This window comes from Mustelus asterias, chromosome X (assembly GCF_964213995.1).
Source record: "Mustelus asterias chromosome X, sMusAst1.hap1.1, whole genome shotgun sequence".
Classification (NCBI taxonomy): domain Eukaryota; kingdom Metazoa; phylum Chordata; class Chondrichthyes; order Carcharhiniformes; family Triakidae; genus Mustelus; species Mustelus asterias.
Window position 1 is genome coordinate 15,080,930 of NC_135834.1, and position 24,394 is coordinate 15,105,323.

Here is a 24,394-nt window from a genome sequence, read left to right on the forward strand (position 1 = left end):
AGCAGTGTGTACCATGTACAAGATGCACTGCAGGAAATGGCCAAGTGTCCTTGGGTAGCACCTTCCAAAACCACTACCATCTCGAAAGGCAGTGGTAGTAACTAAATGGGACCACCCCCTCCTGGAAGTTCCCCTCCAAGCCACACTCCGTCCTGACTTGGAACTATAATGCCACTTCACTGTCGCTGGGTCAAAATCCTGGTACTGCCTCCCTCATGCATTCTGGGTGTACCTACACTGCAGGGACTTCAAGAAGGCAGCTGATCACGTTTTTGGGGGCAATAAATGTTGGCCTAACCAGTGAAACCCACATCCCTTGAATGAATGAAATAAAATCCAGACTACTGAAACAGTATGTGTAGAAGGCACTGACATACACTATAACTTATGGGCGGCATGGTAGCACAGTGGTTAGCACTGCTGCTTCACAGTTCCAGGGACCTGGATTCGATTCCTAGCTTGGGTCACTGTCTGTGTGGAGTTTGCACATTCTTCTCGTGTCTGCGTGGGTTTCCTCCGGGTGGTCCGGTTTCCTCCCACAGTCCAAAGACATGCGGGTTAGGTTGATTGGCCATGCTAAAAATTGCCCTTGGTGTCCTGAGATGCGTCGGTTAGAGGGATTAGTGGGTAAATATGTAGGGATATGGGGGTAGGGCCTGGGTGGGATTGTGGTCGGTGCAGATTCGATGGGCCGAATGGCCTCTTTCTGTACTGTAGGGTTTCTATGATAACCTCGGAGCCCCTGAATGCAACAGCAAACCACACTTTTTAATTAATTGTGTAACCTTTTGTCAGCATTGAGTTGGCTTTCAAAATTCATCCCTTTCTGATAAGGTAGTTAAGAGATGCATGCCCAGCAGCTTGTATATGATTGGACAAATCAGCTATTTTGATCTTTCGAAAATAGGTGGTTTAAATTCATCCTGCTCGTCAGAATCATGAGGCCTCTGTCCAGGGTTTGCCCTGGTGTATCTCCCAATATACTGTGGTAGCAGGGTTTGTGACTGGTTGCTGTAGCTTTGGGGTTTGTGGGCTTTGTTCTATTTGTTGTGGCTGGCAACCTTTTTTTGAACTATGCTGTTATGTTGGGGATTCTACCAATGTCTGACTTTTGGACGTGCCAGTTTCAACTCTGCAGATCTTGTTGATTTTTGAAAATTAACAGAATCCATCTAACAAATTTTAAAGCATGACTTCTAAAATGACTGAATTTAAACATCAAGATGTCTGTATTTAACATCAAGATGTCTGTATATGTCTGCACACAATCCTAAAACATAGCTTGACGTGAGTGTTATTCTTGGCTTTTTGATTAATCCATAACCTTTTAGTCTGCACTCATTGATTAAACTTTTAATGATGAAACTGGTGAAAAGATATTTGGGGAGACCAGAAAGTCCCAGCTTAATTCTTTTTGTCTTGGGTGTTACCTGTTGGTGCATCAGAAAGGGTACAGCAATTGATGCCTTCCTTCCCCAGACCAGAGAGGGCAGAAAAGCATCACAAGGTTTCCTCTCCAATTACCCTGATTAAAAATTGTGATATATGTGGCTACCTGGTGAGGACAAGATTGGATTCAACTAAGGCTTTTTGTGATTCTATAGTTTACCTAAACATGCTGCATAAAGAATGACCACTTAACTGAAATATTTGAATGATAGGCCTGGAGTTCCAATTTCCTATCGAAGTTATGATTGAATCTGCTTCCACCAACCACCCTTTCAGACAGTTCATTCCAGATCATAACTGCATAAAACTTTTTTTCCTCCTCCACCTCTGATTCTTTTGTTAATTCCTTTTAAATATGTAACCTCCAGTTAACTGACCCTCCAGCCGCTGGAAACCATTTCTCCTTCATTACTTTATCAAAACCCTTCATGATTTTGAAGACCCACTACTGACACTTGTGAATGTGGACTTTGGCATGACCGTACATCTCCAGAATAGATGGGCAAGCCACTAGAGGGGCAAGTGACCTAGAAAATCGATCTAGGAGCATGCTGCAGCAGTAGCTACATTTGATTCAAGTCCTACAGTGCAACTTGCATCATAGCCAAATGTGTATGAGGTAAAAGTGATCGTTCAACAATACAACCTTGGGAAATGTGGCTCAGAAGGTGTGGTGAAAAATCTTGGAAGGCTTTTGAGATGAGAGAGCGAAAGCAGCAGTTTACAAAATGTTTGTATATGGTCAAAACCACTAAAAACTCTGCTACCAGTAATGGAACTGAGGAAAGTAGACCAGAATCAGTTAGGTAGAGGATGCGCTTAGAAAAGCACACGAGTGGGATGAGGCTCATGGAAAAATAAATTTGCATGCAAAGATGATGACTGAGTGTTGGGGGATGGGATGCTATGTAATGTGTGGTGGTGAGGATTTAATATAGGATGTAAGAAGTAGAAGTTTGTACAAAATGAGTGCCCAGTTCAATACATGGATGCTGGCAGCATGGTGGAGTTATTCACCTGAGCAATTGATGTTACATATACAGTGCCCAGAAAATACTATTCTGAAGAAGAAAGCCCATTTAATTTGAAGACCACACCTTTGAGTTGGAAGGGGATCTACTTTAAATTTTGTTCTGTGACTGAAGCAAATGACTAAATATTTGCTGAAGATGCCCACAGTACACTTTTTAAAAAATGTGTTCTTTCATGGGATGGGACATCGTTGGCTGTGCCACCATTTATTGCTTATCCCTAGTTGCCCTTAAGGTGGTGGATGTGAGCTGCCGCTTTGAACTGCTGCAGTCTATATGGTGTAGATACACCGAAGGTGCTGTTCCTTTGTCGCTGGGTCAAAATCCTGACAATCCCTGCCTAACAGCAATGTGTAACTTGAAGGTGGATGTGTCACAGAATGCAGCTGTACTACAAAACATTTCCCATCCCTTTAAGGGGCTGCCCCTTTAATTTGTCCTTCAGTTTATTTGATTTATTTGAATTGGTTATTTGATTTGATTTGCTTAAAAATAGGATAAACCACAAACCTAGAGCAATGCTCTGGGGTTCTAGGCTCGAATCCCACCACTGTAGATGATCAATCGTCCTGTGGCAGGCTCGGGCGAGGTCATAAAATCCCACCCAAGGCCAACGGAGATTTCCATTCTGTGAGACTCGCCCGCCCTGATTCTGGGGCGGGCAAGGCAGTAAAGTTCCAGCTATTAACTATCCTTGTCACTCCTGGCATTTTATCATCACCCTGTTTTTGCTTTTATAAGTCATGCTGTTTATTTTCCTGTGTTTGTCGTTTTTCCCCTTCTTTGTTCTGTTCTTTTTGTGAATGCTGCCCATTTACAGTAGTTCTGACTGAGGGTCCACATCTGAAACAGCAACTTGTCTGTTCGGTCCACCAACATTTCAGTTTACCTTTCTGATTTCCAGCAATAGTTTTGTGTTATCAAAAGTGTTAGGATTTCAGTGAAGCAAGTGTGTGTAAAATTTTGGATTATAGTATAGATGTCTGTCCTTCCACACTGTGCTGTGCCAAGAGTATTAATTTCACCTTTTAGTGTTGAGAGTTCTGTCAATTGTAATTACTGCAAGGCATGGTTTAACAGTACCTGCACAATATGGACTGCAGTGGTTCAAAGGTAGATCACCTCCACAAGGAGCAATTAGGGATGGGCAATAAATGCAGGCCTAGTCAGCGACACCCATATCCCATGAAAGAACAAAAATGTGAGCAATTCCTTGGCATTGTTCAGAGACTATCGTGGAGTCCAGTGTTTTGATAAACCCCTCATCGACCAATGCTGCCAAGTTATTTAATTCATTCATATATTCGTGGGATCTTGCTGTGTGCAAATTGTTTGTTGCATTTGTGCTTTAATCCATCAGTTGTAAAGTGTTTTGAGAAGATCTGAGCATATGCATAAGATGCAGTCCAAATGTAAATTAATTCTTGTAAACCTATTTCAATGTGTCAAATAAGCACAATAACAAATGTTGGAAATCGGCATCTGTGGAGAGAGAAACAAAGTTGACCTTTCAAGTTGATGAACTTCCATCAAAAGCAACAACAGTAATATTTGATGTGAATTTTATAAACAAAATATCAAAATCCATTCAAAAGAAGATCCCAATGAACCATACCAAACAGATTGAACATGGAAGAATAATCTCAGTTTTGTCCTTGTTTAGTCCATTCTGTCACGATAATTCTCACTCTCTTATGAAATACACCATTGAGACTAGAAAGGTCCCAGGTTTGGTTGCTGCGGTCTTGCTTTGTAACCCTGCAGGATCAAAATTCAGCCACTACTGATCATCATCCTGTGACCCTGCTGAAAAATACACATGTTCAAGACAAAATTGGGCTGTTATGTCCACTACTGTTGAAAAGCCCACCCAAACTTGTTGTCCAGGCTTGTATGCAGATTGGCTTCTTGGGATGTTGATGGGTGGGATTAATTGGGTAGAGTGGATACAGGAACAACAGGCCAAATGACCTCCTGTGCCACTCTGATTCCACTTGCTTGCCACAATAGAACTGTGCCACGACAGTAGCTTATGCTTCAGGAGAGGCTGGGAGAAAATTAATGGGGAGGAAGGCTTTTTTAAATTATGTAAAACAAATGAGAAAATGCTGCACACACAGATGAGCCCTTTTGATATGCAGAGTGTTTTTATGTTTGGAATTGGAACAGCTGAGGCAAATCTTTCTGCTGTCTGCACGGTACTGAAGCTGCTAAAGATAAGCAGATGTGAAAGGTACCATTAGAGTTAGTTAGCACACTGATCTTTCAGAAGACTTTAGCTTGTTGAAATGCATACATCAGCAAAAGAATTTTTTAAACGATTGCTTCTGGCAAATATAGGTAATTCAATTACCAGTGGCATCTGGAGTTGCAAATGAGCATAGGTACCAGTCATTTTTTTTGGCCATCTGGAAATGGAATTAAAGGGGCCCTGTGATCACTGCAGATGGGATCAGTCTTGTCCATAAGCACTGCAAGGCTATTGAACTCTGCTAATCCAGATGGCAGTACAGTACTCTCATTAGCAGGGTGTAGGTTTATTAAGGCTTGTGGCTCAATCATATGAGTTTGAACCTAGGCAGACGGGCCTCAAAATGTTCAGTTCATTGTCTGAGTTTCTTTTTACCCTTTGTAGGGATTTAAGTGCAAATTTAGTCTGGTAGTGTTTTTCAGCCGGGCAATATACTAATCACAATGGGCAGACAAAGAAGATTTGGCTTAAATAAGTGATGTGCTTTCTTCAACAAAGATAATGTCATGAGCAAGGTGATTACCTTCAGTTGTAATTGATAGTCAAATCATGTGCTGTGCTTCATTTTAATGAGACATAGTGTGTCATTCTGAAGTGCTTCCTCCCAAATAAATGCTCAGGGTTGAACATGCTGGATGTTTTTGTTCTCTCGAGCAGGCTACCAGAGATCAGCATTTCAAGTCTGATGTTTCCAAGAAATGGTTAGACAAGACTATGGAAAGCAGCTGTTTGATTGAAGACGTGGAGAACAAAGCCAGGGAGGGAAGCACAAGTGCTTTAAAATCAAATGACTTTGGTAAGGATTTGTTTTGTTTTAAATATAATGTGTGGGGAGGTGGTGGGGAAGGGATGTTAGCAATTATAGTTTATGTTCTTGCCTTTACCATGTTCACTAAATGATTTTCATGTTAGTGGTTAATGTTAAGTTTGGAAGGGGATTTATTTTTACATTCTGGAGGAGGTGAGCTGTAGTGAGAGTTTCCTTTTGTAAATTGTGCATCATTGCTTCCCATTCTGTAAAAGGAGCACTGACTTTGAGTCATTAATTTGGATACTGCAAGTTATTTAGCACAGGTGTACTTTGTTGATATGCTTGCTGCTTTTATTTTTGCAAAAATATACTTTATCCATAAAATATCTGAAAGAGCATTACAAACATTTCAAAATGGCCAAAGTGAAATACTATTCAGGTTTTCAACATAAATCATGTTGTACTCTGAAGTGTTTCAATAGTCAAAGAAACGTTCCAGACATTTCAAAATGGCCATTACAAACGGTACAAGGGTATTCAAGTTGTCCTTCAAGCCAATAAACTGCTTTGTTGTTGCATTTATAGTGCAGCGGCTTAAAGTGGCTCTGTAATACTGGTTGTCTCCCTGATGCAGTAAATGCCGTGATTACGTTACACATTGTTTCCACAGCAGCCTGAAGCATTTCGGCCTCTTGGCCACATGACTAGCTGTTTTAAGTTTTATATTGCTGTTGGACTGAAAGCAGCTCTTTTAGCAATGCTTGCTGTCTTGAATGGCATGAGTGCCACTTTGCAAGTTGACTGACTTTAGAGTGACAATGTAAACAATGAGTGATTCTCGTTCTGTTTTCTAAAACTAGCTTTATTGACAAATGAGACTTTCGTTATGAAAATAGGCATTTGAGGAAATCAACCTGAATGCCCCTTGAGCATCAGTCTGCCTTTATTCTGTTTTGAGTTATAGTATTAAATATTGCTACTAATGATGCCATTACCATCTTATGGTGTGTGTGCTTTAGAACTGACTTGCCATTGCTTAGATCAGCAGAACATTGTATGCACTCGTGTCACTAAGTGAAACTGTTTGAAGGGATGCCATTTTTCTGGGGAATAGGCAATTGTTTATCAGCTCTTCAGAGTAACTGTAGTTGTTATTTATTGGATAGCTGCATAGTCCAGGGTTGTCAAGTTTCTCAAATTTCTTTGGTAATTACTTGCTGATCATGAGGCTGGATCTTATCAACCTCTGGTTTATTGATATCATTGGCTGTTGCAGTGTTGGGAAAATCTGGGAATGTCTTTGGCAAAACTGAGAGGTTTCAGAATCATTGGGTTTTGCTAATGAATGATCTTGGAGAAATAAGCTTTCCACGGTTTCACAATCTCTGGATTTTTAAAGACAAACGTATGACTCTGGAACAAGAGGAAGCCACTTGGCCCCTGAATCAAGAATCTGTCTACCTCTCCCTTTTAAAAATGTTCAGCTTCCATTTTCTTTTGAGGGAGACTCTGGAGAAAAAAATTCTCCATTTCTGGAGAACTAATATTTTTAAACAGTTACTTCTAGTTCCAGATGCTCCGAGTAATATCCTCTCCACATCCACCCTGTCAGTACCTGACAGGATCTTAAAGGTTTCATTCAAGTCGCATTTAACTCTGGACACAATCCTAACCTTTCCAAGCTTTCCTCATGAGACAATCCGCTAGTTTCTGATATTAGTCTAGTAAACCTTCTCTGAACTGTTACAGTGCAGAAGGAGGTTATTTGGCCCATTGTGTCTGCACTGGCTCTCCAAACGAGCATCATGACTTGATGCCTTTTCCCTGTACCCCTGCACATTGTTTCAGATCAGATAATCATCTAATGCCCTCTTGAATGCCTCGATTTAACCTGCCTCCACCACACTTCCAGGCAGCGCATTCCAGACCTGAACCACTCGCTGTGTGAAAAGGTTTTTTTCTCTCACACTTGCTCCTTTTGCAAATCACTTTAAATTTGTGCCTTCTCGTTCTTAATCCTTTTACGAGTGGGAACAATTTCTCCCCATCTGTCCAGCCCCGCTGTGATTTTGGACACCTATCAAATCTCTTGCCTGACTTCTTGCCAAGGAGAACAATCCCAACCCCTCCAATCTATCCTTATAACTGAAGTTTCTCATCCCTGGAAACCTTCTTGTCAACCTCTTCTGCACTTGCTCCAACATCCTTCCTATAGTGTGGCATCCAGATCTGTACACAATAGTCTAGCTAAGGTCTAACTGGTGTTTTGTATAAGTACATCATAACTTTGTTGCTTTTGTATTCTATGGCCCTATTAATAAAGCCCAGAATACAATATGCTCTGTTAACTGCTCTCTCCACCTGACCTGCCACCTTTAATAACTCGTGCACTTGGGTCTCTCTGCTCCTGCATCCCCTTAAGAATTTTATATTGTCTCTCTACGTTCTTCCTACCAAAATGCATCGCCTCACACTTCTCCACATTGAACTCACCTGTCTGCCCTTTTTGAGGTTCTACACTGTCCTCTTCGCAGTTTACAATGCTTGCAAGTTTTGCATCATCCGCAAACTTTGAAATTGTCCCCTGCACACCAAGACCTAGATCACTAATATACATCAGGAGGGAGTCGGTTAGCTCAGTTGGTTGGACAGCTGGTTTGTGATGCAGACTGATGCCAACAGCGTGGGTTCAATTCCCATATCAGGGGAGGTTATTGATGAAGGCCCTGCCTTCTCAATCTTGCCCCTTGCCTGAGATGTGGTATCTTCCAGTTAAATCGCCACCTCAAAGGGGAGAGCAGCCTACGGTCATCTGGGAATATGGCAACCTCAGTTTTTGGCTTTTTATAGCAAGGAAAGCAAGGGTCCCAATACAGACCCCTGGGGAACACCACTACAACCCTTCCTCCAGCCTGGAAAATCCATTGGCTGTTGCACTGTTTCCTATTATTCAGCCAATTTTGTATCCATGTTGCCACTGTCCTTTTTATTCCATTTGCAATGACTTGAAATAAATGTCCTGCATTTGGTGTTGTGATTGACTTGGTTAAGTTCTTATCTGATCTGTGCAGTATTACGGTCTCCATCTCCACATCAGTATTACTGTCTACAGTTAAGGTGGGCTAATGCTTTTTGGTGTAAATGAACCCACATTTGGCACTGGTTTTGGGGTAGTGCTGCTGAAAACTTGAATGAGTATAACTGAGGCAGCTTCACTGATCTTCCTTCACCATTTCCTGGAATATATCAGTGGCTTGATATCCTTTCGAGGTATGAATCATTCATGCTGAATGTTCTACCATTTCCTTAAAAGCAGTTTAATAGAGGCACTTTTCCATCTTTTTGGCTCATTCCTCTAGAAGTGCTCGTGCGTTTTGGCTAAGATCGAGCCCAAGATCAGGAGCAATGCCTTTTCTTGTCAGCTTGGATCTTGTTTGTCTCTTTTGTGGGGACCATGAATTTGATTGAATTTGAATTGGTTTTTGGAGCAAGCAAGGAGATGGATTAAGTGCATGCTCTGTTTACTCTGCTCATTGGCTTTCTAACTTTAAGAATGGGGTTTTTAAAAAATCTATTTTTAAATGTTCACTAATTTTACAGCTACTGTACTGTCCTTTGGAAAACATACTGCTTTCTAAATGTTTTACAACTCCTGCATAATGTCAAACACTCAAATGGACGTGTACACTAGATATTCTTGCTACCTTGGACTTTCCTGAATGTTTCATGGCTTGTGAATCATGTAGCATTTGGTTATTTCTCCCTCCCACTTTGTGTTGTAATTTTGAATGCCTTGTAAGTTTTTAAATACTGCTCTGTTGCGGTCTGAGGATATCCCAAGCTGAATTGCCTTTTTTCTCGTTGAAGTCTGACACTTGCCTTACTGTTCCATTATATCCATGGATTTTTTTTTGAAGTGTATTTATTAATGTCACAAGTATGGTTACATTAATGCTGTGAAAATTCCCTAGTCGCCACACTCCAGCGCTGTTCAGGTACACTGAGGGAGAATTTAGCACAGCCAATGAACCTAACCTGCACGTCTTTCAGACTGTGTGGGAGGAAACCGGAGCACCCAGAGAAAACCCACGCAGGAGAATGTGCAGACTCCACACTAGCAGTGACCCAAGCTGGGAATCGAACCTGGGTCCCTGGTTCTGAGAGGCAGCAGTGCTAACCACTGCCACCGTGCTATTTATTGCTGAACCATACCTTTGTTCTAGATCTAAGCTTGTCCCTGTTTTGGGTTCGGGGAAAAATGGATATTGAGATCTATGTTTGCTCTTCCTTCATCTTTTTTGATTTATTTCATCCCCATGTATCAACCATTCTTCCACCTGCTGTGTCCTGAGGTAAAAAAAGAGTTGGAGCCAATTTAGCAGTTGTCTCATGAGAAGAAAAATCCCTCTGGTCCCTGATGGGCAATCAAAGTCCCAGGTGGTTCCAAATGCAATTCTTTACTTGTGTATACAATGATCAATTTTAGTAGTCTATCTGTTGCTGCTTTGTATAGGAGGCCAGTAGGTTATCCTATCTCCAAGTTCTACAGACTCCTGTTCCACGTTCTGTCAACTTCTGGGAAAAGTGAAGCTTTCAGATATCCAATCTACCTGACTGTTTTCTCATTATATGGATGGCCCTAGGCATTATCTATTCCCATTACCTCAAGTACACTATATACTTGTGTCTTGTCTCTCTCAATAAATACCTCGATCCAGTCACCTTTCAAGCCCTTGGGAGCCTCCAGTGAATACAAACCCAAGGCACGTTCCGTTTTTCATCCTGCAATGATTTCAAGCTGTAAACCTTCTTTGTGCATCAGTGGTAGAGAAAGGCAACAATGTCTCCTGATGAGATGGTGTGGTGTAATGCCAGAAACACACAGCAAATGCCATTAACATCTGAAAAGAGCAAAGTCTGGTTGATATTTTCGATGTGAATCCATGCTCGCCTATCTGTTAAATTACAACCTTGTGTACTATCTCTAGTAGTTATGCCTAGAGGAGGCAAAAATTTGGATTGAATTTCAAGGCATTCCAGAGGCATTTGGGTTTGATCCAAGCAAAAATGATTCTTCCATGATTCACCAATAAATGTACTTGGAGACAATCGTGGCACTCTCTTCCTCCTCTTGCCCTCATTCCCCAAATGCTTGGGAGCATAGGACTGCATCCTTCAATGTCAGAATCATCTGAAAATTTGCACTGTCCATCACTAAGACTGCCTCTTTTCCCCTCTAACATATAAACCGTATTGCTTCTCTTTAGCTGAAACCTTTGCCCACATCTTTTTCTCTAGACTTGATTATTCCAGTGCTCACTTGGCTGTTCTTCCACATTCTACCTGCCAGAAACTTTAGGTCATTGTTGCCCAAGTCCTACCTTGCCTCCAGTCCTGTTTACCATCACCCCTGTGCCCATTGACATCACTGGCTCCCAAATAAGCAACACCTCGGTTTTTAAATTTTCACTTTGTTTTCAAATCCCTGAACCTGCCCCTTCCTACCTCGATGCCTACAACCTTTTGATATCTGTGCTCCTCCAATTCTGGCCTGTTGCACTTTAATTGTTCCACCACCTGTGACCATTTTTTCAACTGCTGAGACCCTAAACTCTTGAACTCTCTCCCCTCTTTTTTTTAAGATGCTCTTTAACATCCACATCTTTGACCAAGTTTTTGGTCATTTGTCCTAACCACTCCTTGGGCGGTTTGGTGTCACATTTTGTTTGATATGTTCCTGTGAAATGCCTTGGGATGTTCTCTGGTAAAAGTGCTATATTAAGTTGTTAAAACTTGTAACATTCACTTGAGCTGTTCCACACTGTCACTGAGTGAAGTTTCATCTTATTTGAATCCATGTACCCCTCTCTGTAGTTGCTTTGGGACCTTAAATATCAAACCCTCTTTTTTAAAAAAAAAAAGCAAAAATCCAGTATCTGCAATGTTTCCTCAGACCTCAGCTGTCCAGTCCCACTTATCAACTTGCCGTTAGAGTGCAATGTCCTCTCTTTTTCCAGGTGATTTGATTTCCAGAGCTGTGCAGAATGTTCAAGGCGAGAGAGTCCCTTGTGCTTTGTGAACAGAATCATGGCCTGGGGTTTGTGCTCCATCTCTCAAGCTATGCATCCTAAGATCACATTTGCCTTTTTCAATACTGTACATCGTAGCAATTTTAGGGTGTTATTCTACTAAATAATCTCCAGATTCCCCTTCTGTGTAATTTGCTGTAGACTGTTCCAAATTTATTTGGGACTGCCAAGGTTTGTTTCCTTTCTCCAGTTTCATTACTTGGCATTTCTCCAAGTAAGGTCGTTTTCCTTTGTGGCAAGTCGAGGGTTTTTCTAAAAATTCATTCATATAGTGTTTTTGATTAACCAGGGAATTCAGTAAATTTAAAGCATCTACTTTATTTCCATTTGGGTTCTCTCCATTCTCTGTTGTTGGGACATGTTCTATTATTTACCCACCACACATTCCAACTAGCAGGTGTGTAGTTATCCTTTAGTTCTTTTATAAATTGGAACCACGTTTGTGACTTGGTCATTGGCCGTATAACTTCTGCCTTTAGTAATTCTCTTTATTGTAGTTTATCAGGGCTGGAGTCATTAGTCACCTGCCACCACCTTGATGACTACTACTTAATCATTTTGTTTTGTTGCTTTGTTATCAAAATCAATCTAAATAAGCAAGGCTTTCCTCACTATTTGTAAGGCCTGATAAAGGAATAAGTAAGGGCATTCTTTGATCATTGATTAAAACCCCAGGATCCCTCCAGGTCCCCCCTTTTTATTACCTCCATTCCTCTGAGGAAAAATGCACTGGGTGGGGAAATCTGAACACAAATTGGGCAACTGCTTTGCTGGACATTGTTCTGTCCAGAAGTTTTCCTGACTTGCTGTTTTGACTGTGCCCCATCCTATTATTCAAAGTCCCATGACAAATAGAACATAGAACATCGAACATTACAGCGCAGTACAGGCCCTTCGACCCTCGATGTTGCGCCGACCAGTGGAACCAATCTAAAACCCATCTAACCTACACTATTCCAATATCATCCATATGTTTATCCAATAACCATTTGAATGCTCTTAATGTTGACGAGTCCACTACTGCTGCAGGCAGGGCATTCCACGCCCTTACTACTCTCTGAGTAAAGAACCTACCTCTAACATCTGTCCTATATCTCTCTCCTCTCAATTTAAAGCTATGTCCCCTCGTGCTAGCCATCACCATCCGAGGAAAAAGGCTCTCACTATCCACCCTATCTAATCCTCTGATCATCTTGTATGCCTCTATTAAGTCACCTCTTAACCTTCTTCTCTCTAACGAAAACAACCTCAAGCCCCTCAGCCTTTCCTCATACGATTTTCCCACCATACCAGGCAACATCCTGGTAAATCTCCTCTGCACCCTTTCCAACACTTCCACATCTTTCCTATAATGCGGCGACCAGAACTGTACGCAATACTCCAAATGTGGCCGCACCAGAGTTTTGTACAGTTGCAGCATGACCACCTGGCTCCGAAACTCAATCCCTCTACCAATAAAAGCTAACACACCATACGCCTTCTTAACAACCCTATCAACCTGGGTGCCAACTATGTAATTGCTGCTTGATTACATCTGCCACCATTCCCAATGCATTGCAACCCTTATCCCCCTCAAGTCTGCGCCTCTTGTTAAAATGGCTGTGCATAATTTTTTCTTAACAGCGCCATGTATTTGTGAATATTTCCGGCATTGGACAAAGAAGCTAAAGTGATCCTCTATCTGCTTTTTCAACTGAGCAGGCTGGTAATTTTGAAGAATGAAAACTAAACAGTAAAAGCTTTCCATTTCTGCATTTCATTTCAAAGAATCTACAAACAGGAGTTGTCCATTTTGAGTTGGTGTGTGGGCCGACACACGGCTATTCCTTTTAAAATGCCCAACCACCCCCCCCCCCATTGGGCATTGGTAACAGATAGGAGGGAACTGCTGCTTCAGTGCAGTATGGAAAATTAATCCACTGCAAGCTACATTTCTGTCCCACAGGCAGAAGTAATCGCATTTTCACCTTGTGGTATTTAGAGAGAGAGAGAGAAAGAGCAAGATGCCCAGTTTCTATCTCTTTGATCAGAGTCCTGAGCTGTGGGTGGAGTTTGTTTGGAGCAACCATGTTCTGAAAATGCATTCCTAATGCTAGGCCACATTGGCATGATGTCAGACTTCATCAAAAAGACTTGAGTTAATATGTAATTGCAGAGTAATTCGGGGAGGAGCCACATTGTACACCAGATGCTCGGCATCTGAGGCTTTTTGTGGTGTAGCAATTTGTCATTTTAAAAAGAAAATGGTCTTTGTGGCTTCTTTTTAAAGATGAATGTTTTAGGAGTGTGTCAGTGCGCTAAACACACTGCACCGTGGGCAAGGTGTGACAAAGGCACTTTAATTTGGCATGAACAATCTAAACTGAGCACAATCTGGGGCAAGTGAGGTGTGAAATTTCAGAAACAAAGAAAAAAACTGGAACACAAGCCAACCCCGATGCTGTTGTTGTCCTTTCTAACTAGTTTGATTGAAGGGCAAAGCAGAAGCCCAATGAAACTACTCGAATTCATGGCTCATATCAAACTAGTGATCGGGGGCGGGGAGAGGAGGAGATAGTTGAATGGTAAAACAGCAGTGAAAGACCTTGAAGTTGGATTATGTTGGCGAGTTGACAAATTGCTAACGCATACTTGGTTTAAAATGGTTCTGGTCAATGTCCAGACACTGGAGCCAGAGTCAGTGAAGCAAGCCATGTCAAATTATCTGGTTTAAAATATGGGATTCAAGTCACTGGGAAGTAAAGGACAAACTGTACAGTGTGCGTGACCAGGTCTTAACGATGTCCAAAATCAAAACACACAATGCTGGATGAACTGCAGCCCTGGTAGCATCGGAGGAGAGAGAAACCAGTAACGTTTCATGTCCATATGACCTTTTCTACACAACTAGTATTTTGCCTTTGCATGATTATGGCCAGAATTCTCCAATCTCGTTTGCCCTGTTACCAGCGAGAATGAAGAATTTGGTGCTCAGCCAAACTTCATTCACTGCGGCAGGACTCATCTGGGAGCCACGGGTGAGGTCGGAGACCATGTCTAGGTCTCTTCAATTGAGACGAGATGTGAAGGTACTGCAAAAAAGAGCATCTGAGCACCAATATTAGAGAACGGAGCTGAGGTAACGATGGGGGTGTTGGAGGCTTGGAGTTGTTTGATCTATGAAATGGTATCAAGAAGATGTATCCAGAACACTACTTGGATGAATGTGACAGAAGCACAAGGGGCACAGGTTCAAACTGATGAAAGGTAAATTTATTACTGATAGGGGGTTCTTTTGTTCTGCAATCAATGTATGGGATGGACTTGCCAGTGGAATGGCAGAGGAGAGAATACTGGAATTGTTTACAATGGGTGCTGGGATTGGGCGAGCGGTGGGCTGGGGCCTTTTCACCCTCCAGTGATCTTGTAATCCGAAGTATAGCAAAATGAAGGAACTCTTCACAGCTAAACAATTTTAGACTGGTTTCCAGCAAGAGCCACTGTTCTGTCGCAATGTAACCTTTTCTATCTATGTTGCACTGCAAAATAATCTGTCCAAGCGTCCTGCAGTCTTTCTTTGTTTTCCAAATTCAGCTCAATGTCAGTATTCTCAACTTGTGTCCTGAATTATTGTCCCATTACATCTGTAACTTATCTTCAATAGTTTTATCACTACAATAGACCTTATTTTCTTAAGGGTCTATTAGCTTTTAAATACCAAGATGACTGTTTCACCTCCCCAGGCATGGGTGTTTTGGTGTTTGGTATGTCTGGCATGCTGAGCCTGAGCGAAGGAGCTGCATTGATGAGAAAGCATTCTGAACTGTGGACTACAGATAAATGTTATGTGTTTAAAACTGGGATTTAGGCCTGTAACTGGAACAATTCTGTGTCTTTAGTTTTATTTTCCAGCCTCTTCCTTGTTGCATTCCCTTTTCTTTAATAATTTCTCCACTGCTGCCTTCCTCACTCCCCACTCGAGTATCATTTGTGATCTGAACAAATGACTAATGGAAGCTCTCTTCTCGTGGTCGCCTATTGAGAATGGAATCGGGCTGTCTGCAAGAAAACAGATAAGATTAATTTGCGAACTGTGCATTGTCTCCAGTATCAGGCATTTCCTGGGGATGTGTAAACACGTGCTCCAGACACTCCATTTGCATCTTTGATCAGTCTTGAGTGACTGTTTAGTATTCTGAGCTCCTAAGGCTATGACCAAATATGTTTTCACCAATTCCACAATCCACTAAGATGAACCATATTGTCAGGTCACTGGCGAGATGGAGCTCCGCGAACTAAAGCTGGCAGTTAAGTAAAAAAACAATCTAGACTTCAATTAAAGGAGGGGCATCCAAGTTTTTTTGAGCCACATCTCTTTCCCCCACTTACTACTCCTTGTCCAGTAATTGCATGACTTGCAGCTAAACATCTGAGCCCACCAACCATCTGTTCCCTCCTGTTGTTGATGTTCCCTCTGCTGCTTCTGCACCAACTGCTATTGGGGGCTTGTCGATTATGTCTGAAAGTTTGCAAGTTACAAACTCTTGACCTCCTGGGCCTGCAAGCTGCTTCCTGGCCCTGCATTTATACAAATGAAGGAGCAGCATTTTCTCTCTCTCTCTCCTGCCGCCCCCCCCCCCAAAAAAAAATCAGGAAGCAGTTTTTGAAGTTTGGAAGGTGAAACCACATTATGTCAGTATAGCCTGCACACAGGAAAAAAAAACAAATTGTGGACCAGGTTGAAGAGGCTTGTGAGCCAAATGTTCTAAACTGCCAGCTTAAAGTGCTAAATTTCAAAATGACTTGGTGAATTTTGACCTCCAACACAGTATAAAAGTTAAGTATTGGATTGTTTTCTCATCAATTTCTTTCTTACAATAAACAATTTATCGCTTGGCCTGAGAAATTGTCTTTTTTTTTCTTCCCCCCCCCCCCCCCCCCCATCTTCTCTCTCCTGAGATCCAGAGGATGCTGTACTGTAGCCATCTTGTACTATATCCAGTCTAACACCACAGCAAACGGGTTGATTTTCTGGGCACTGAAGCGCAATGTATCTCATTCACTGCATATGCAAGACTGTTTCAATTCAAGATGTGGACCTGCTGAGGGAGTAGTCCTGCTTGAGCACGGGTGAAGTGTATTGGCAGATGGCCCAAATTGTAGTAACATGAAAGTCGTAGTTTGGCTCCTGAGGCACTCGTGGGTGGAAAACCTCGGTCTTTGATTTGAGATTCATACCCCTTCCTCTCCCCTTCCTATTGTCTTCACTACATTGTCCACTTGTAATCCAGCCTTGCTTCCAGTGCAGTTGCAACTTTTCATTCACACCTTGCCCTTGTGTTAAAAGATGTTGTGTAAATGCAAGTTATGCATTTCATACAGTATGAGACTTGCCACTTTGGGGAAATAAAGTGAATATTATTTTTGTTAGTACCATTCAGATGCTCATGCTGTTTCCATGCTTACTCTTGCTAAAGGATAATGGAAATGAAAAGAGTAACAAATTGAAGGAGAAAGTTGTGCATCCTAATTAGGCAACTGTTATAAAATTGGATGTGAGCTAGAATCATTGCTGGATGGGTGAAGCCAAATCTCCCTTTACCCTGGTTGATGTTGACAGAAGTGTAACTTTGATGGAAGGGGTGGGTGGTGCAGAATGTGCCGTATTAAAAGAAGACTAATTGTATTAGCATTTAAAAGGGTGTTTTTTACTTTTGATGTGGAGATTCATTGATTAACGTTGAACCTGGCTCTGTTTGCACTTCATGCAGACCATACCTCGCCTGGAACAAGCCCTGATAAAACTGAATCTAAGGTTGGTACGGAGTTGGCAGATATGCAGGAACAGACATCAGTGAAAGACAGAATGGCATTATACCAGGCTGCTGCATCACAGAAGGAGACCAGCATCCAATCTCCTACAGTAAACACCTTTTGAATACATTTCCATCTGCATCACAGTTGATTGTAATGCATTATTAAAAATGTTATTGAGGATGATCCTGTTCTCACCATAAAATTGGAACTTGCGAGAAGACATTGCAGCTCAGCCCATTATACCATTGCTAAAAATCATACTCGCACTTTGTAGCAGGAATAGCTACGTTCATAACTAAGTCTGTAAACCAGGCTGTTATCCCTGAGCATCTCCCCAACCCTTTCACCTTCTAACAGTGTGAATGAACTGCACACTTGGCACCTAGAGTAACTTGAAAAGTGGGAATCCTGTTTATTCCGGTCTCACCTCTCTGTATGCAAACAAGAAGTACAGCAGCTTTGATCTCATTATGACACTGCTTGCCATGTGTCTACAACATGTTGTAATGTGCTATGAAACTGCCACCATCTATTTGTCTGATGATAGTATGAGATAGTGCAAGATTATGAATTTGCATTTGTATGGTGGATTTTTATGCCCTCTAGATATCTGAATATTTCACAGCCAATCAATGAAACTGTAGTTGCAATTGTATTTTGCAGGCAAACGCAGCAGCGGCAGCCAATGTGCGCACAGCAATATGCCACAAACAACATGCAAGATGAATTGCCAGTTAATGTCTTTCTGATGGTGTTGGTTGAATTAATGTTGTAAGAAGTCTCACGACACCAGGTTAAAGTCCAACAGGTTTATTTGGTAGCAAATACCATAAGCTTTCGGAGCACTGCTCCTTCGTCAGAGCCACTCCATCTGACGAAGGAGCAGTGCTCCGAAAGCTTATGGTATTTGCTACCAAATAAACCTGTTGGACTTTAACCTGGTGTTGTGAGACTTCTTACCGTGTTCACCCCCAGTCCAACGCCGGCATCTCCACATCATGAATTAATGTTGCCAGGACACCAGGATAATTTCTTGCTTTCCAAATAATGTCATGGAATCTTTCGCCTCCATCTGAGTCAAGTAATGGAGCCTTGGTTTAAAGTTTCATCCCAAAGTTGGCACCTCTGAGAATGCATCACTCCCTCTGTACTTCACAGGGATGTTCACCAAGTGTGTAACCTGAACCCATAACTTTTTGACTTGCAAGTGAGCATTACACTAGCTAAGCCAGGCTGATGCTACTGGTTAAGGTGGCACTGTTCCCACATTTGTGTGAATAACTAGAACAAAAAGTTAGTCCCTCAGCCAGACTTTTTTTTCCTGGAAAGTAAATTGGCGCAAACCTTTCTAACTATGCATTGGCTACAATGTCTGGCTTCTTGGATTTCCAATAACATTTGGATATGCACTGCTTCATTTGTTCAGATATATTTGCGCTATTTGCTCTATGCTCTTGCAGCAGCAAGTATCCCCCAAGTTGTCTCCCCAACTGTGCGCCAATCATCTCTCTTGGACCAACATTTCTTTTGCTTGTTTTTCAACTGTATTACAATTAAAACCCCTTGTCTCCCTGATAAACCTGCTAGATTCTCCTCCCTTTGCTTCCAGTGCTGTAACATTTACCTGCAATTCTTTTCTAAACGACTAGGTGGAGGCTCCTTTTCACAATCTCGCACCATCCAATTACTTGGAGAGACTGCATGTTTTCCCCTTCCAGCCTGTGTCCTGTGGCTTCATCAGGTGAGTGGGATTTCAGTTCACTGTGAACTGAAATCCCACTCGCCTGATGAAGGAACAGCGCTCCGAAAGCTAGTGGCTTGTGCTACCAAATAAACCTGTTGGACTTTAACCTGGTGTTGTGAGACTTCTTGCTGTATTTTTCTGACCCTCCAGAAGCAAGTCTCTCAATCTAGGAATGCTTGTGTCTATTCCAGTAAGCTACTCTGGAAGAGGGTTATCAGCACTCAAACCTAGGCTCACATTCTGAATTAATGAACTAGGTTAATATATAAAAATGTGTAGCACAGGCAGATCAGCTTCAGTTTATTCACAATGACAGCAGTAAAACACCTGACTTTAAAAAAAATACTGTCAATCCTTAAAAGCAGTGAAGAAAGTGAGTCTTTTTAAAAATCCAATTCAATCGAATCCAGTCCAATTCAGAGTCTCAACAAGTTGAGACATTCCCGATCCAAGCTGACAAGACAGGGCTCTCACCTCTTGTCTTGGGCTTGATCTACATGATCCAAGCTGATTGGAGTAGGAATAGCTCCTCCAAGGCTTGATCTCATTTGCATCTTAGTCAAAAGGCCGAGATGCCGCTTTTAAAAAATTGCTTCAAATGAAGCTAAAATGTAACCTAATGACTTCAACCAAGTACAGCATGTCGATACTACACTTGATCTCGGCCAAAAGGCCGAAAAGCGAGTCTTTACTAACGCTCCTATTCACCCTGGTTCCCAATCTGTCATGTTTCATTCACGGCATCTCCACATCATGACTACCATCAACACTGCAAACTGCCGGCTCCAAGTGGTTGGCATCTCCCAGACGCAGGTTTATATAATCCGTTAGTTTTGAGCTGGCTGGAGTGCATATTAATGGGTTAATGCTTTCTCTGATAAGTCTCATTTCAGGTTGAATGTTCTATAGATGGGTGGTGTTTACATAGTATTAACATATTAATTAAGCCAGGAAGACACTATGTAGAGGAAGACCAAAGCCATCTCCTGGACATTAGACATGCTGGAGCCAGTGGCCATCTTGACCATTAAAAGAAACACTTAGCTTGCTTTTATATAGCAATTATTACATCTTCAGGTCATTCCAAAGCACTTCACAATCAACAAATTTGTTAGTGCCTTGTGGATAAACGCAGCAGGAAACTTGCACATGGCATGTTCCCACAAAAGAATATCCAATCAGTTATTTGCTAAGGGACTGTTTGACCGGGACCCCAGGAGAAATCCCTCAGTGCAACGGATCGTTGCATCCACTTGAGCAAGCAGTGGAATGTCAGTTTAATGTTTCATAGAAAAAAAATGGATTCACTTAGAATTTGCACAGATTTGTATGTGCATTTATATGGAAAATTCATTTGTGCTTTAAACACCTTAGAATTTTGCAGCAGTTTTATTTTGAAGTCTGTGTATCAAAACTAAGTTGAAGTGTCAGCCATGACCCAGTAGGTAGCACGCTTGCCTCTGAGTCACAAGATTGTGGGTTCACCCCACACTCAAGACCTGAACACACAGTCCACGCTGACACTCCAGTGCAGTACTGAGGGAGTACTGCATTGGTGCCATCTTTTGAATGAGATATTGAAACCAAGGCGCTGTCTGCTTCCCCTTAGATGGACATGAGATCTCGCTGCGCTAGAAGAGCAGGGGAAACCTCCTGATATCCTGGCTAACATTTATCCCTCAACCAATATCACTAAAACCATCAAATTGATTTTGTAGAAGCTTGCTGTACGCAAATTGGCTGTTGCATTTCTCTACAAAAGTACTTCATTGGCTGTGAAATGCTTTGGGATGTCTTGAGGTCACAAATTATGCTATTTAAATTCAAGTCAATTATCCTAAACTCTGCTTCTCCTGTCTTAACTCGTAGCAAATCTCTGTGCTCACTTACCTACACTGGTTCTTGGTAAAGCAATGTCTCCCCTCCCTATCTCTGGAATCTCCTCCAGCCCCACTTCCCTTGGAAATATCTGCCCTGAACGGCCAATCATAACTGCTGTGCCCATCGGGTTACCATGCCTTCAGTTGTCTGTGCTCTAAACTATGGAATGCCCTCCCAAACCTCATTCTTTACCTCATTTTTCCCACTTCCTTAAACCTGATCTCTTTGACCAAGCTTTGATTATTTGCCCTAATATCACCTTGTATGTCTCTGTGTCATACTTTGCTTTATTATTGTTCCTGTGAAGCACTTGGGACATTTTACTATGTTTAAGCTGCTTTATAAATAGAAGTTGAAATCCAAATGGGAGTACTGCTAACTAAGTGTTGCCTTGAAAAATGCTTAGACTCTGGAAGAACAGATGCTGTCTGGAGAAACGATTAGTACCAAAGAGCTGTGGGAAAGCAAAGAAGTACCAGATCCTAAGTTGCTGCTGCAGGTAAAGGAGAATGCTTCCTTACTCATTGGTTTTATTTCTGAAATGCCTTCTCTCTGTTTGTGGGTTGGGGGCAGGGGATTTGGTGGTGGAGTTGATTTGACTCTTAGCCAGAATTAAGCTTTTTGTTTGGAATACTGATCGTGAGTATTCTGGGGGGCGGGGGGGGGTTGCCGCAATTTTTCTCTTTCAAAAACACTAACTCCGAGCATGAGTCTGTAATTGTCCCGTGCAGCAGCCCTCTACTTTTCCAACTAAGTGACCATTTCTGTGGGGCACTTCGATCACTTTTTGTCTGCATATAGCCTGACCATAGGCAGAAGTATTGTAGCCAAGTCCCATTCCACTCCCTCTTGATGTCCATCCCCACGCTGGATAGTGATTAGGAATAGCATTTTTTTTCTGGGGGAAAAAAAAAAGCAGGAAGTGCAAAAGAACAAAAAGAAATCTGTTATTGCGGCAGAGGAGAGATGAAATGGCAAATCCGAGAACATTGTATTTGTGTATGTAAAATATAGAAGATGAATGACAAAAAAAATTTCTCTTTAAAATGTGCCCTTCATTTTTTCCTGTCCTCCTCAAATAAAAATAACATTGAATCAATATAGCATAGAAAAGGCATCAGGAAGTAAGACTGAATTTAATTTTGGGAGCAGATAGCCTTTGTCAAACTATTTGCTCTGGTTTGTTGGGTTGTTGCATTGTAACTGAGTGCAAATGTCCATTCTGTTTGCAATTTCATCTCCTCCTTCAGTACATTATGTTGACAGCATACTTCATACATTGCGATTGCCTGTTTATGTTGCTCCCACTGGAGTATTCCTGTTGTTTAAAGTGGCTGGCAGTTCAAGCGCCATGCAAATAATACTGCCCCTGTTTAAACGAGGCTATTGTGACACTCTCTCCTTTTTTGTCTTAATGCTTGTCATGTATGTTTTCTGTTGTAGTCTGACATCAGTACTATTAACCTTGAAATAAATGCTGGCAATGGGAACGAACAAAAAGAAAATGTGCCACCAGTATCTTCAACCAGCACCTCTCCCCATCATGCAGAACTGCAGAAGGTATGTCAGCAGACTCGTTCGAATGCCTATGTTGCTGATCATAGGGAGAATGTAAATATATATTTGGATCCTTTTTTAAAAAACTTTTATTGACTTCCGAGTTCCAAGAATCCACCAGTTTAGCTTTATTTTGGTGTCCTGAGTGTGACTGGAGATCGACTCTTCCACCTTTTGGGGAACAAATGTGCAACCTGACGGCACGGTAGCACAGTGGTTAGCACTGCTGCTTCACAGCTCCAGGGACCTGGGTTTGAATCCCGGCTCGGGGTCACTGTCTGTGTGGAGTTTGCACATTCTCCCTGTGTCTGCGTGGGTTTCCACCGGGTGCTCCGGTTTCCTCCCACAGTCCAAAGATGTGCGGGTTAGGTTGATTGACCATTCTAAATTGCCCCTTAGTGTCCCGGGATGCATAGGTTAGAGGGGTTAGTGGGTAAAATATGTAGGGATATGTGGATAGGACCTGGGTGGGATTGTGGTCGGTGCAGACTCGATGGGCCGAATGGCCTCTTTCTGCACTGTAGGATTCTATGAACCTTGTCTTTTGCATCTTCTGACTCGAGGACTAACATTGTGACTGGGAACTTACTGGTGTGAGGGAGGGAGGATTGAATCAATTCTTTTGGAAGTGTTATAGTTATGGAATTTATTCCCGTTCTGTTGCTTTTGTAACAACTGCCCTCTTCTGGTCAGCCCAGGTTCTGCAGTATCCACTTCAAAAGATGGTTTAGCAGACTTGAACTGCATTTTTTTCAGTTGGGATATTTGCACTGTTGTTGCAAGTTGGCAGCACATAAAACAGATTATCTGGTCATTTTCACATTGCTGTGCACAAATTGGCTGCTGCATTTCCTGCAACAATGACAGTCATTAGGTATAAAGCGCTTTGGGACATCCTGAGGCCAAGAAAGGTGCTATATCAATTCCTTTCTTGACAACTTTGCAAGCTACTTGTGGGAAGAAGAGTAAATGCTCTAGATAATGTACTTTGAGCTCTGGATCTCGGATGCACAAACATGTAGGATTTCTTCCCCACGCTTGAAAATTGCCTGTTTCAGTGGCAAATATGTGGACTGCAACAGGGCCATTAGGATGAGCACAAATGCTGGCTTTATCAGTGCTCACATCCCACAAGTAAATAATAACTAGCTTTTTAAACTGGAGTCCCTGATTCCTATGAAGAAATCTCAGATTACAAGGCAAACTTTCCCTGACCTTTATTGGTCTATTATTTTGGTTTGCAATATGTTCACTGGTCAGCTGGTTTACATTATGGAGTGCAGCCAAGCATTGAGCATCTGTAGCCAGGTGCACTCTAGTGTAAAATGTCTATTAAGTGGTTATGACATGACTCAACGTATCTTGGGTGTTCACATTTGCACCAAATCCAACACAACTGTCGAATCCCAGTGCATTGTTCTTAACAGGAGCCCTCCATAACAAATGGCTTGATTGCGTTGCAGTTAAGACTCCTTCCCTGGCATGTTAATTGTAGTGAGAAGTCTCACAACACCAGATTAAAGCCCAACAGGTTTATTTGTAGCGAACGCCACTAGCTTTCGGAACAGGCTGTTCCTTCGTCAGGTGGGTGGGAGTTCTGATCACAAACACGGCACAAAGACACAAACTCAATTTACATGAATAATGATTGGAATGCGAGTCTTTACAGCTAATCAAGTCTTAAAGGTACAGATAATGTGAGTGGAGGGAGCATTAAGCACAGGTTAAAGAGATGTGTATTGTCTCCAGACAGGACAGCTAGTGAGATTTTGCACATTCAGGCAAGTTGTGGGGGTTACAGATAGTGTGACATGAACCCAAGATCCCGGTTGAGGCCGTCCTCAT

At 42.0% G+C, this 24,394-nt stretch overlaps 1 protein-coding gene across 2 annotated transcripts in view; it reads left to right on the forward strand.

The window, feature by feature from the left end:
* Positions 1 to 24,394, forward strand: part of lima1a (LIM domain and actin binding 1a) — a 127,644-nt gene that overhangs the window by 90,494 nt on the left and 12,756 nt on the right. Inside the window, exons 6-9 of one of the 2 annotated variants that reach the window (XM_078200968.1) lie at positions 5,389 to 5,527; positions 17,322 to 17,473; positions 21,399 to 21,491; positions 22,436 to 22,552. In XM_078200968.1, the coding sequence (XP_078057094.1) occupies positions 5,389 to 5,527; positions 17,322 to 17,473; positions 21,399 to 21,491; positions 22,436 to 22,552 (501 nt within the window). Of the gene's footprint in view, positions 1 to 5,385; positions 5,528 to 17,321; positions 17,474 to 21,398; positions 21,492 to 22,435; positions 22,553 to 24,394 lie in introns of both variants that reach the window. The other variant, XM_078200967.1, reaches the window with a different exon arrangement.